The following is a 13,670-nucleotide window of genomic DNA, read 5'->3' as shown; positions in this document are numbered from 1 at the left end:
GAAACACACACATCGATGTAGGTTTAGTCATGGGACAAACACTTGATACAGAAGAAAGTCTGTAAAATCTGAAGCGACTTGATATTTAAATTACAGTGTCTGAGAGATTTCTTTTTCTTTCTTTTTTCTTTTTCTAATAATTATCCTCATTTCCTTTTTTTAATTATTTTTATTTTTGGTGCATGTGGTGGTGTGTTTTTCCATGCCTGCAGCATGTGGAACTTTCTGGAGCAGGAAGTGAATTTGCACCACAGTTGTAACCAGAGCCAGGGCAGTGACAATGCCGGATCCTTAACCCACTAAGCCACAAGGGAATTCCTCCTTTTTGTGGGTTTTTTTTTTTTTTTTTTTTTTTTTTTTTTGTCCTTTTAGGGCCGCACCCCAGGCATATGGAGGTTCCCAGGCTAGGGATCTAATCAGAGCTGTAGCTGCCGGCCTACACCACAGCCATAGCAACTCGGGATCCAAACCAAACCTGTGACCCACACCATAGCTCACGGTAACGCCAGATCCTTAACCCACTGAGCAAGGCCAGGGATCAAACCCACAACCTCATGGTTCCTAGTCGGATTCGTTAACCACTGAGCCACGACCGGACCTCCTCCTCCTTTTTGTTTTTATCAAATGGTTTAACAAAATTTTATGCCTACTTATAGTTTAGAGGCCAGTAATTCTGGTCAGATCGTTCCAAAAAAAACCCAGCAAGCAGGTCTACAATTCCTTATTTCCTCTTCTGCCCTTGAACCTTCTTTTAGTTGATGAGTCTATTCTCTAGGTAGCATAGCTATATTGCTTTCTTAATTTTACAGTTTTTGCCTTTATCTGTTGATTCCTTTTCATGTGAGATGAGGATTCTGCTTGCTTGCTTCCTTTTGCCCCATTATCTCATTTTTATATCCCAATTTCCCAATATAATTTTTTCCTGATTTTGTTCAGTCACTGTTGAGTATTTACATTATTGTAGTCACAGGAGTGCTTTTCACAGCTGAGCCACGTGGTGAACTATGATCGTTTTTCTCTTTCTGTCCTTTTTGTTTTCCTGTACGTGGAGTTGTAAAAAATCTTTTTAGAGTTAATAATTGTCTTGTTTCTTTTGTTTACTTTCACTAACTGTCTAATTCTCGTTTTGAGCCTTTGAGGCACATCGTGATGGGTCAGTTTGGTCTTCTCTAAGCCTCCAGTGTGAACTGGTTGTTCCCACATCTGGCACAGAGCTGCCATCCTAGGCTCTCCCTCCAACTGCCTGCCCCCCCAAGTTAGGTTTCCTGGTTCTAATATTCCATGCTTTCCTTCCTCTTTCTTGGTTTATTCTCTCATTATCATGATGTTAGTCCCCTAGTAGCTTCCTGAGAAAGCGCGTGTGGATGGCAAACGTTTCTCTACTTGGCATATCTGAAAACATCTTTGTGCTTCCCCTTATGCTTGATTGATAGTTTGACTGGGTATAGAATTCCAGTTGGAAATAGTTTTCCTGCAAAATTGTAAAGACATTTCTCCATTGTTTTCCAGTTTGCAGGGTTGTTATTGATAAGACTAAGCTGTTTGTCTTACTTTCTGAAAACTTTTTGGATTTCCTTTTTATCCTAGTGTTCTGAAAATTTACAATAATCTCCTTGGGTCTCTTCGTTTCCATTTTTGCTGATATTTTGAAGATTTTTTTGTGTTGGAAAATCTTTTTTTATTTAGGAAAATTTTCTTGAATCTTTTTGGTAATAATTCTTCATTTTGGGGGAACGCCTACTAGATTGATGTTAGAGCTGTAATTTTCTTATCTCTATTACCCATCTTTTCTCTTTTTTTGCTCACTTTCTGTGAAGACGTCCTCAGATTTTTCCTTTAATCCTTCTATGAGTTATCATTTCAAAGAGCCCTTTTTAAAAAACTTCTCTGGATGTTCTTTTTATAGTGTCTTGCTCTTGTTACATAGTTATTAATATGTCCTTTTATCTCTATGAGAAAAATACGAATCTATTTTTAAAACTTTTTTCTTCTCTTTGCTCTAAAGCTGCATTTATTTGTTCGTTACATATTTTTTCCAGTCTCCATCTTTTATATTAGAGTCTTTCAGTAGATGTGTGGTAATTTTTATGTGTTATGTATACAAAGAGGCTGACTGGAATCTCTGAGCGTATGAGAGGGAGCTTATTGATGATGAGTTTCATGATAGGGTCCTCTGACTAGGCCATTTGATTGAGGAACCTCCTGTGTCAGTAACTTTAGGTCTTTCTTCTGAGGCTGGTCATATTTCTCAGAGAAGACTCTTCATGTTTCTTGGCTTGAGAATGAACATTGTCATTGCCCACATACCCATTAGCAGCCACTCACTGTCCATTCCCCCCCTCACACCCTCCTGACAACCACTAATTTTTTTGCCTCATGGATTTGCCTAGTTTGGATATTTCATATAAATGGAATCATACAACATAGGGCCTTTTCAGACTAGCTTACTTCACTTAGCATAATTTTTTCAGGGTTCATCCATCTTGTATGTGTCAGAACTGCATTCCTTTTTTACCGCTAAATATCATTCTGTTGCATTTTTGTACCATATTTTGTTTGTCATTGAGCGGTCAGTGGACATTTGGCTTGCTCCCACCTTTTGGACTATTCTGAATAATGCTGCTGTGAGCATTCATGTTCAAGTTTTTGTGTAAACATAGGTTTTTCCATTCTCTTGGGTGTATGTCTAGGAATGGAATTGCTGAATCATATGGAAATTCTGTATTTAACATTTTGAGGAACTTCCAAACTATTTTCCAAAGTGGCTATACCATTTTAATATCTCCCTAACAGTATGTAAGGGTTCCAGTTTCTCTGCATCCTCATCAGCACTTGTTGTTGTCTGTCTTTTTTATTTTAGCCATCCCTTGTTTCAGTATGTGTGAATGATAGCTCATTGTGGTTTTGATTTTCATTTCCCTAATTGATAATAATATTGAGCATCTTTTCATGTGTTTACCAGTCATTTGTGTGTCTTCTTTGTGGAAATAGCTTTTTAAATCATTTGCCCATTTTTAATTGAGTATGTATCTTTTTCTTGTTGAATTCCGTATATATTCTGGATACAAGTCCCTAGTCAGCTACATGATTTGCAAATATTTTTACCAGTTTTGTGGGTGTTCTCTGCACTTTCTTGATGATGTTCTTTGGCATATGAAAGTTTTTAATTTTGATAAAGTCTAATTTATATTCATTTTTCTTTTGTCACTGTGGTTTTGATGTCATAGTTAAGAAGCCACTGCCTAGGAGTTCACATCGTGGCTCAGTGGTTAACGAATCCGACTAGGAACCATGAGGTTGCAGGTTCGATCCCTGGCCTTGCTCAGTGGGTTAAGGATCCGGTGTTGCCGTGAGCTGTGATGTAGGTCCCAGACGCAGCTCGGATCCCACGCTGCTGTGGCTCTGGCGTAGGCCAGTGGCTACAGCTCCGATTAGACCCCTAGCCTGGGAACCTCCATGTGCTGCAGGAGCGGCCCAAGAAATGGCAAAAAGACAAAAAAAAAAAAAAAGAAAAGAAACCATTGCCTAATCCAAGATCATGAGGATTTGTTCCTACTGTTTTTTTTCTAAGAGTTTTACAGTTTTAGATCTTATATTTAGGCCTGTAATTTGTTTTGAGTTAATGTCTGTGTATGGTGTAAGATGTCTGGATCCACTTCATTCTTTTGCGTGTGGATATCCAGTTGTCCCAAGAACCATTTGTTTGTTTGTTTGTTTGTTTTTGTTTTGTTTGTTTGTTTGCCTCTTCCTGGGCTGCTCCCGCTACATGTGGAGGTTCCCAGGCTAGGGGTCTAATTGGAGCTGTAGATGCCGGCCTACGTCAGAGCCACAGCAGTGCAGGAACCCCGCCTCCCAGCCGCGTCTACAACCCACACCACACAGCTCACTGCAACGCTGGATCCCCAACCCACTGAGCAAGGCCAGGGATCAAACCCACAACCTCATGGTTCCTAGTCGGATTCGTTAACCACTGAGCCACGATGGGAACTCCCCAAGCACCATTTGTTGACTTGTTTTTCTGTGGAATGTTACCCTTGTGACACATTGGATGAAGCCCACTCACATTATGGAGGGAAACTACTAACCCAGGGTTCACCACTTTAAATGTTAATTTCATTCAAATCACTGTTCAAGTTGACATATGAAATTAACCATTGCAAATACTGTGTAAAAACTTAGTTTCAACAAGCCCTCCTTCCCTCAGCCCTCTTTTATACCATCTTTGTCATACAGAATACATGTCTGTACATTATAAGCTTATCAGCACAGTAATATGTTTTTCACTATTGTAGTAGTTATGTTGTGTAAAGTTGGAGCAAAAACTGAAGTAGCAAATACTGAATTATTGCTTCTAAGAGAAATTCAGGGTTAGCTTCCTACAGGCCAATTCATTAGCCAGTCAGTCTGTAACTTTGTTTTATTTCTGTTTCTGGGGGATTTTTTTTTTTTTTTTTTTTTTTTTTTTTTGGTTTTTTTTGTTTGGTTGGTTGGTAGGGTTTTTTTTGGCCACATCTGCAGCATGTGGAAGTTCCTGGACCAGGGTTTGAACCCACACCACAGCAGCAACCTGAGCCATTGCAGTGACAACACTGGATCCTTAACCTACTGCACCACAAGGGAACTCCTTGTGTTTCTGTTTCAAGTTGCCTTATTTATATATTTAATATATTTATTGTTGATTCTTTAAAACATTAAACTCATGAGGAGTTCCCATTGTGGCCCAAGGGGTTAAGAACCAGACTAGTATCCATAAGGATGCAGGTTTGCATCCCAGTCTTCCTCAGTGGGTTAAGGATCCAGCTTTGCCACAAATTGTAGCGTAGGTTACACATGTAGCTTGTATCCTGCATTGCTGTGGCTGTCACAGCTGCAGCTCCAATTTGACCCTAGCCCAGGAACTTCCATATGCCGCAGGTGTGGCCATAAAAAAAAAGCAAAACAGACAAACAAACAAAAAAACCCCCCATTAAACTCATGACCATCAACCCTATAATTCATGCATGAATGAAGTTTATCTAACATATTTTCTCCATAAAGCGTATCATAACCTTCATGCTCATAGGAACACTACAGCACCAGCACTGCCTTTTGGGTTTTTAAAGAGCAAAATCACTAATAAAAAACACAAAAATGTAAAAAGCCTGGCGCTAAATAGACTGCAAGAAGGATACTTGCTTAGAATATGAGAATTAAAATAAGGCAAAGCAATCACCTTGTTTGACCTCAGGTCAGAATATGCACCCTAGGTGATTGCTATTCTCTGTCTGCAAATGACCGCAGAACCACTACAAGTATTAATTTTGGAGTTCCAGAGAAATTCTAGCAAATAGGTGAATTTACAAAGATAAAAATCCATGAATAGTAAGGATCAAACATAATTATTGCTTAATGAGGTTTTTTGAATCAGATAATATGAGTTATAAAACAAAAATGCATTTGTACTGTCTTTTATATTAACTAATGTAATTACTTTTATTGTGTTATTTCTTTGAATGAATACAGTTTAATCATCTTTTACTTCAGCCTTTAGTATTCTTATAGTGTGGTCTGCTGGCTACAAATTTTCTGTGCTTTTATTTGTTTTAAATCTGGGAGTGCCTTATTTTCTTCATTTTTGAAAAATAGTTTTGTTGTATATATAATTCTTGGTTCACAGTATTTTTTCTTTCAATATGTCCTACAAATGCAAAATCAGCTGTTAATCTTATGGAAGATCTCTTGTACTTAATGAAAACAGCATTTTCTCTTGTTACTTTCAAGATTCTTTGTCTTTGTCTTTTGACAGTTTGTCTGTGATGAGTATAGCTATGAATCTGTGAGTTTACCGAGGGTTTGTTGAGCTTATTAGATGTGTCAATTGACATTTTTCACCAAATTTACTAAGGTAATGGCCATTATTTTTCAAATATTCTTTATGTTCCTTCCTCTTAATCTTCTCCATTCTGGACTCCTATTATGAGTATGTTGGTAATTTTTTTAATGTCTAGTAGATCCCTGGGGCACTGTTCGTCTCTTTGCTTTTTTCTTTCTGCTTACATTAGGTAATCTCAAGTCACCTATCTTCAAGTTCATTGATTCTTTCTTCTACCAGCTGAAATGCTGTTCAGCCCACCTAGTGATTTTTGTGTCATTCAAGTTACTATAGTTTTCAACCCTAAAATTTCTGTTTGCTTCCTTTTTTGATTCCTGTCTCTTTAATGATATTCTTTGTTAGAACATCCTTCTCATAGTTTCCTGCAGTTCTTCAGACAGGGTTTCCTTTAGTTTTGTTTTTTAATTATGGTAAAATACACAGAACATAAAATTTGCCATCTTAATCAGTTTGAGGTGTACAGCTCAGTAGTATTAGGTGTATTCACTTTTTTTGTGTAACCAATATCTAGAACTTTCCCATCTTGCAAAACTGAAACTCTATACTCATTAAACAGCAACTCCCCATTTCTTTCTCCCTTAGCCCTTGACAACTCTCATTCTCTTTTCCGTCTCTCTAAGTTTGACTAATCTATTCATCCTTTAAAAAGTGGAATCATATAGTATGTGTCTTTTTGTAACTGGTTCATTTCACTTTACATAATATCTTCAAAGTTCATCCATGTTGTAGAATTAGTTTTTTGAAATATGTGTAATAGCTGATTTTAAATCTGTGTCTAAGAAGTCTAACATCTGGGCTTCACTGCTTTTTTTTTTTTTTTTTTTTCCTTTGACTGATTTTAGACCTTGCTTCTGTGTTTCTTCATATGTCTTGTAATTTCTTTCTTGAGACTGAACATATAAAATATTATGGTCTTAAAATAACATCAGATTTTCCCCTCCCCCAAAGATTTGTTTTGTTGTTTCTATTTATTTATTTTTTTTTTAGAGGTTATCTTGGTCTCATTCTGTAAAGCCTGTATTTTTTGTCATGTGTGGCCACTGAAGTTGCTGAATTTATTTAGTGGTCAGCTAATGCTACGACAAAGATTTCCTAAGGTGCCTGAACCAGTGGCTCTCCCACTCTTTGCCAAGGGTCTTTCTAACACTGGGACAGAGAGTTTACAACTCTGCTGAGCCTTCATTTCCTCTTTTGCAGAGCCTAAGTGTCTGCCAGAGGTGAGTTTCGAAGGCTTTCTCAGGTCTCTCTTGGTTATACTTATCGTCCTATACATATATGACCTTCTAGATTCCCAGGAGTATTTCAAAGCTTTTAAAAGACTGCTGTGAATATCTCATCCCCCAGATTTTAAGTTTTTTATTAGTTCCAACTGGTGTTGCTGCCTTAGGCAGCTGCAATGTTAAACAGTTACTGTTGGTTGTTTTTGACAAATGCCCTGCGGATAGGGCTGTTTACACAGAGAGTGGTCTCTGAGTCAGGTCAAATAAAGATAAATCCTGAGAATGGAGCCTTTCCAAGGAATTATCAAATTAAATACTGACTTTCCCTGGGGGTAGTGGTTTGAGGGTTTGAGCAGCTCTAATCCTATTCTGCCTTCCTCAGGGGTTGCTAGGCTATTGTTTTTCACAGCTCTTGTGGTTGTGAGGCTATTAGTTTTCAAAGCGCCTGTGAACTTTTGAGAAGGGGAAAGAGCAAACAAGTTAGAATACAACAAAGCCTGTTATGTTTACTGAAATTTGATTTTTTTTCTTGAATAAACACTCAGGTTGTTGCAAGTTAATTTCTAGATTCTGAAAAAGTTGATATTGACAACATTTGCCAGTGTTCTCATTGCTTTTGTGGAGGAACAGATTTTCAGACTTCCTTACTCTCCCATTCTAGAAGTATGTTCTCATACATTTAGTTTGAATTCTGTACGTAAATGATTTCATTGCTTCTCATCTTTTGATTTATTTGTTGTTCAGATGGAATTTATCTTCAGGTTACTTTTTTAAAGGATTTGTTTATGGGTTATGTTTTGAGACTTTTTATATTTGCTAAGGGCTCTGTGTTGTCTATACCAGTAATCCCCATATGTTTTGCTCACACATTCCATCTGTAAAAATTTTTGGAAATATATCTCTCCCTAATGTAAATGTGTATGTTTGATAAGGATGTATTAGGCTGCTCAGGATATCATAACAAAATACCATAGACTGGGTGGTTTAAAAAAACAAGCACATTAATTTTCTCACAGTTTTGGAAACTGGAAGTCAAAGAGCAAGGTCTCATTAACAGATTTGATTTCTTTGGAGATCTCTTTCCTTGGCTTTCTAACCACCCCCTTCTCCCTCTGTCCTCACATGGCCTTTTCTCAGTTCTTGTGAGTCTCTTGTCCTTCTCTCTCTCGCTCTCTTTTTTTTTTTTTTTTTTTTTTTGCCATTTCTTGGGCCACTCCTGCAGCATATGGAGGTTCCCAGACTAGGGGTCCAATCGGAGCTGTAGCTGCTGACCTACAGCAGAGCCACAGCAACGCAGGACCCGAGCCGCGTCTGCAACCTACACCACAGCTCACGGCAACACCGGATCCTTAACCCACTGAGCAAGGCCAGGGATCGAACCTGCAACCTCATGGTTCCTAGTCAGATTTGTTAACCACTGAGCCACAGCGGACACTCCCTCACTTTCTCTTTTAAGGACACCAGTCATATTGGATTAGGGCCCCACCTTTATGGCCTCTTTTAACCCTAATTACCTCCTTAAAGCCCGGTTTCCAAATATATTCACATTGAGGGGACACAATTCAGTACATAACAAAGGATAAGTGTATTAACATATACATAACATTTATGAACTATTGTACTAATGTTAGATACTTATATGTACAACACACAGAGAATAAATTTTAAAAGATAAAGTAATTATTTTTTAGTGAAAATAATGTATTCTAATTAGGTAATTGTTTCTATTTCATAATGTGGCTATCAAAGCTTATTCTAGAAATAATGTCAGCTCTTACCATTTTATTGTTCACATCTTTACCTCTATTATTTTTAATTTTGCAGGAATCTTTTAAAACACTCCATTCATCCATTTATAGTTTATAAAAATACTTAAATCAGGCACACATGGACTGCAGAGTGCTATATTACAGTTAAAGCAGATGAGTAAGGGTCCCACAGTCAGCCCTTTATGTTATGGGATTTCCGCTATTAGAATATATCATGTGTGTGATGTGTTCTAAGTAAGGTCATTAATTTTTACATTAAATTTTTTTTTTTTTTTTTTTTTTTTTTTTTTTGGTCTTTTTGCCTTTTCTTGAGCCGATCCCGCAGCATATGGAGGTTCCCAGGCTAGGGGTCTGACTGGAGCTATAGTCACCGGCCTATGCCAGAGCCACAGCAATGCAGGATCCGAGCTGTTTCTGCGACCCACATCACAGCTCACAGCAACACCAGATCCTTAACCCACTAAGCAAGGCCAGGGATCAAACCTGGAACCTCATGGTTCCTAGTCAGATTCATTAACCACTGCGCCATGACGGGAACTCCTGTACATTAAATGTTTTAAAAACTAATTTCCTTCTGGTGCTTATAGATATATAAGAATATATATCTTATGAATATATATACCAATATTTTCTACTTGCACTTTGGGAGGGTATTCTATTTTATTTTATTACATTGTATTAGCTTTTTTTTTTTTTTCAGGGCTGCACTCATGGCATGTGGAGGTTCCCAGGCTGGGGCCTAATGGGAGTTACAGCTGCCAGCCTATGCCATAGCCACAGGAGGTTATTCTAAACATTCCACTTTTGTGGCCACTGGTCTAAACACAAAGTACAGATACAGTCAAAGTTGAGTAGTGGGTTCACAGGTATTCACTTTGTTATGCTTCATATCATATGTGTTGCACATATTCTGTGTGATAAAATATTTTAAAAAATATTTTAAATCTGTCATAATTTTGTTTGACAATCCTATAGGTATTATCCTAATAACATTCTGTTATTTATTATTGTACAAGAGGAGTCTAAGGCTTTTCAATGTGTAGTATTGAGTCTTCTAGAATATTTTCTCGGTTATTTTTTTAGTTACATCCTATTTTACAACTGCTGAGACCTCTTCTTCAGTTATATCAATTAGCGATGAATTCGATATCTTTGCTTTTTCCATATCTTTCCCTTATATAGCTTTGCTGCCTTTTTCTTCCATGTTCTGGACATTTTTCTCAATTTTGTCATTATCACTGATTTAATTTCTGTACTTATCTTCTTTTGTGGCTTTCAGACTTAATTTAGTCATTTTATTTTACTCTATTGATTTTTACTTCTGCCTTTTTGTTCAGCCATGACAAAAATTGAGAGAAAATGGTATAATGAATCATAAAATTTATTTCCCAGCTTTAACAATTACCGTCTCATGGCCAATCTCGTTTCATTTGTTCTTACCCATTCTCCCTCATCCCACTCCTATTTTTTTTTATCAAATTCCAGACATACCTTTTCATAGAAATTTTACCATCTGTCTCTAAAGGATACAGACCTTTTAAGAAATATTTTTAAGGTTGATTAATTTTTGTTTGTTTGGCTTTTTTTAGGGCTACACCCATGGCATATGGAGGTTCCCAGGCTAGGGGTCCAGTCGGAGCTGCAGCTGCAGGCCCATGCCACAGTGATGTCAGATCTGAACCGCGTCTGCGACCTACACCACAGCTCATAGCAACGCCAGATCCTTAACTCACTAAGTGAGGCCAGGGATCGAACCCTCAACCTCATGGTTCCTAGTCATATTTGTTTCTGCTGCGCCATGATGGGAACTCCAGCATTTCTAAAACATATCCAACATGTATGTATCAAGTTTAATTAAGTAATAATTTTTATTTAACTAGACAATGGGTTCAACTAAGATTGCCATAATTTTTATTTAACTAGACAATGGGTTTAACTAAGATTGCCATACATAGATTAATATTTTTCAGGTAATTAGTAGATCATAATATTACTCTTAGCCAATTTATACTGAACATCATTAGAATTATCTTTGATGACTTGAAAGTAACTTGTTTTTATAATATTAGACATGGTTAAGTCTAGCGAAAATATGAATAGTAGAACTTCCTGGGAATTATATTCTAGACAAACAATGAGTTTCCAACAACAATTAATGTTCAGTAAAATTCAAGAATCTTCAAGAGTAAAGGGCTTTGAATTAGGACGGACATATTTGAAAATAAATAAATCTTCAGAAAGGGAATCAGAAGCAAGGAAAAGCTGGTTATTTAGTAAAATTGTGATTGGTAAATATTTTAGTCATTTTACTTCCTTTTTGACTCTGTATGTCAGCCCTATTTAGTGTGTCTATTGTAATCTAATCTACATGAAAGTAATGATACGTTGAAGGTTTAGAACATGTAAAAGGCGCTTGGTGCCTAATGTCCTGGGTAGACCTCTCCGCTGTGAGTGCCCGAGACTTAGAGCATTTCAGCACTGACCGAAGAGGGTATGTCCTCCTTAACCTACAATTGTCCAATGTTTTAAGACTCTAATTGGTAAATTACCTAATTTAAGAAATATTGAGGAGTTCCCATTGTGGCACAGGGGGTTAAGAACCCGACTAGTATCCATGAGGATGTGGGTTCAGTCCCTGGCCTTGCTCAGTGGGTTCAGGATCCAGGGTTGCCCTGAGCTGTGGCGTAGGTTGCAGACTCGCTTGGATCCCACACGGCTGTGGCTGTGGCTGTGGCGCAGGCCAAAGGCTACAGCGCCAATTCGACGCCTAGCCTGGGAACTTCCATATGCCCCCAGTGTGGTCCTAAAAAAAGAAAAAAGAGAAAGAAATATTGCTATTTTGCTCATTATAAACCAAAAGGTTTTGCTTTCAGGCCTTTTCAAAAAGTGGGATAGCCCTTGAGCTATATCAGAATATAGCTGCAGGGAGTTCCCGTCATGGGGCAGTGGTTAATGAATCCAACTAGGAACCATGAGGTTGCGGGTTCGATCCCTGGCCTTGCTCAGTGGGTCAAGGATCCGGCGTTGCCGTGAGCTGTGGCGTAGGTCGCAGATGTGGCTCGGATCCCACATTTCTGTGGCTCTGGCGTAGGCAGTGGCTACAGCTCCAATTCGACCCCTAACCTGGGAACCTCCACATGCCGCGAGAGTGGCCCAAGAAACGGCAAAAAGACCAAAAAATATATATATATATAGCTGTAGAGTCATTTTTGCTGGTCTGCTCTTGTTTGGAATTCCCTTTTCTGTTAAAGGCTTTCTGATAATGTTTGAGGAGGAATATACTAATTAGTGTTTTTACCTGTTTCCTAAGAATTTCAAAATGCCCCACACATTTGCTTTATAATCCCATAGCAGTTAAGAGAGGGCGTGTGACCAAGAGGGAAACTGGTTCTGCAGGATCGGTCAACTTATTTACGGCTACCCAGTGGACCATTACTAGATTTAAGAACAAAGCTCGAATGACTGCTTTTTGCTTCTTTGTGGATTTATGTGTTTTACACATTTTTGACATCGAACGGTCCCTTGTTGCGGGGGGTCGGTATTTAGAATAGAGGGACTATATATATGGACTCCTGCTTAGGCTTTTAGTGTTCTCCCCATGTTTTCCAAACTAAACTGCATTGAGCAGAAATACCACCCTTGTTACTATATCACGTGTTTTAACTTACACAGCTTTCCTTTGGAACTACTGAATCTGTTTAAATGTTCATTGTTCTCCCACAGGTGTTGGATCCCGAACAAAACCATAACTTCACAGATCATTATCTAAATGTGGCCTTTGACCTTTCCCAAGTTCTTTTTATAGCGACTGCCAACACCACTGCTACTATTCCACCTGCTTTGTTGGACAGAATGGAGATCATTCAGGTGCCAGGTACTTGACTTATAAACAAAATCATTATTTTGTCAAATGAAAAGCTGTTTCTTGCTTTTCAGAGCAGAACTCTTTAAAATTGGTTGAGCTGTGGAGTTGGGTTTTTTCATTTTAATTTTTTATTTTACTTTATGTTTTTATGAACACACGTTCATTTTTCCCCCCACTGCTATATTTCCAGTGCATATTAGCTGGACATGGCACCTTTTTTTTTTTTTTTCCCCTACTTTTTTTGTAGTTAGACCAATTTTTAATTTTTTTAATTAATTTTTTTTTTAGTTAGAATATAGTTGATGTATTGAGCTGTGGAATTTTGAGTAAGAGGTGGATTTGCCAGCGTATGATCTTCAGAAGTTCTGAATCTGGTGTATAAACCAGCTTTTATATAGATTCAAAGTGTATAAAATTTCACAAAATCTTTTGTTTGTTTTTAAACCATGATAATAAGAGTGTGTATGTTGTGTGAAACATAAGAATACATTTTGCATGACAGTTACAGATTTCACTTCGTGTTAAAGAATGATCATTTGTATGGAAAACAAGATATTCTTTGAAGCAGTTTTTTAAATTACAGATAAAAATTATTTTTTCAAAGTAAGGGTCTAAAACGCAAAAATCGATCTTCCATAGCCATTGTAGCTTCTTGTCTATCAGATTTTAAGGTTCTTTTCCATTTCCAGGAAAATATAATCATTGATTCTCATTGAGGTAGGTCCTAAAATATTCTCTTTATTACATCTGACCTCATTTTTATATAAAAGTACAGGGTGCTTTTACATTCCTCTTCTTTTTAGTTGAATCTGTCAAATAGTTATATACTTTTTTCCCCATGTCTTCTTCACTGGAGCGTGTTAAAAAATCCTTTGGTTACACTTAGTAAATCTTAATGTCTCTCCCTTATTTAAATTGCTCGGAATTCCTTTTCCCTAGAAGAG

General features: G+C 37.5%; 1 protein-coding gene across 1 annotated transcript in view; it reads left to right on the top strand.

Moving 5' to 3' along the window:
* The window catches only part of LONP2 (lon peptidase 2, peroxisomal), a 93,590-nt gene that overhangs the window by 37,447 nt on the left and 42,473 nt on the right, over window positions 1–13,670 (top strand). The window contains exon 9 of the mRNA XM_005664451.3: window positions 12,585–12,735. Coding sequence (XP_005664508.3) covers window positions 12,585–12,735 — 151 coding nt within the window. The remainder of the gene's footprint in view (window positions 1–12,584; window positions 12,736–13,670) is intronic.

Source organism: Sus scrofa, chromosome 6 (assembly GCF_000003025.6).
Source record: "Sus scrofa isolate TJ Tabasco breed Duroc chromosome 6, Sscrofa11.1, whole genome shotgun sequence".
NCBI classification, from domain to species: domain Eukaryota; kingdom Metazoa; phylum Chordata; class Mammalia; order Artiodactyla; family Suidae; genus Sus; species Sus scrofa.
This window is presented reverse-complemented; position numbering and strand designations above follow the sequence as displayed.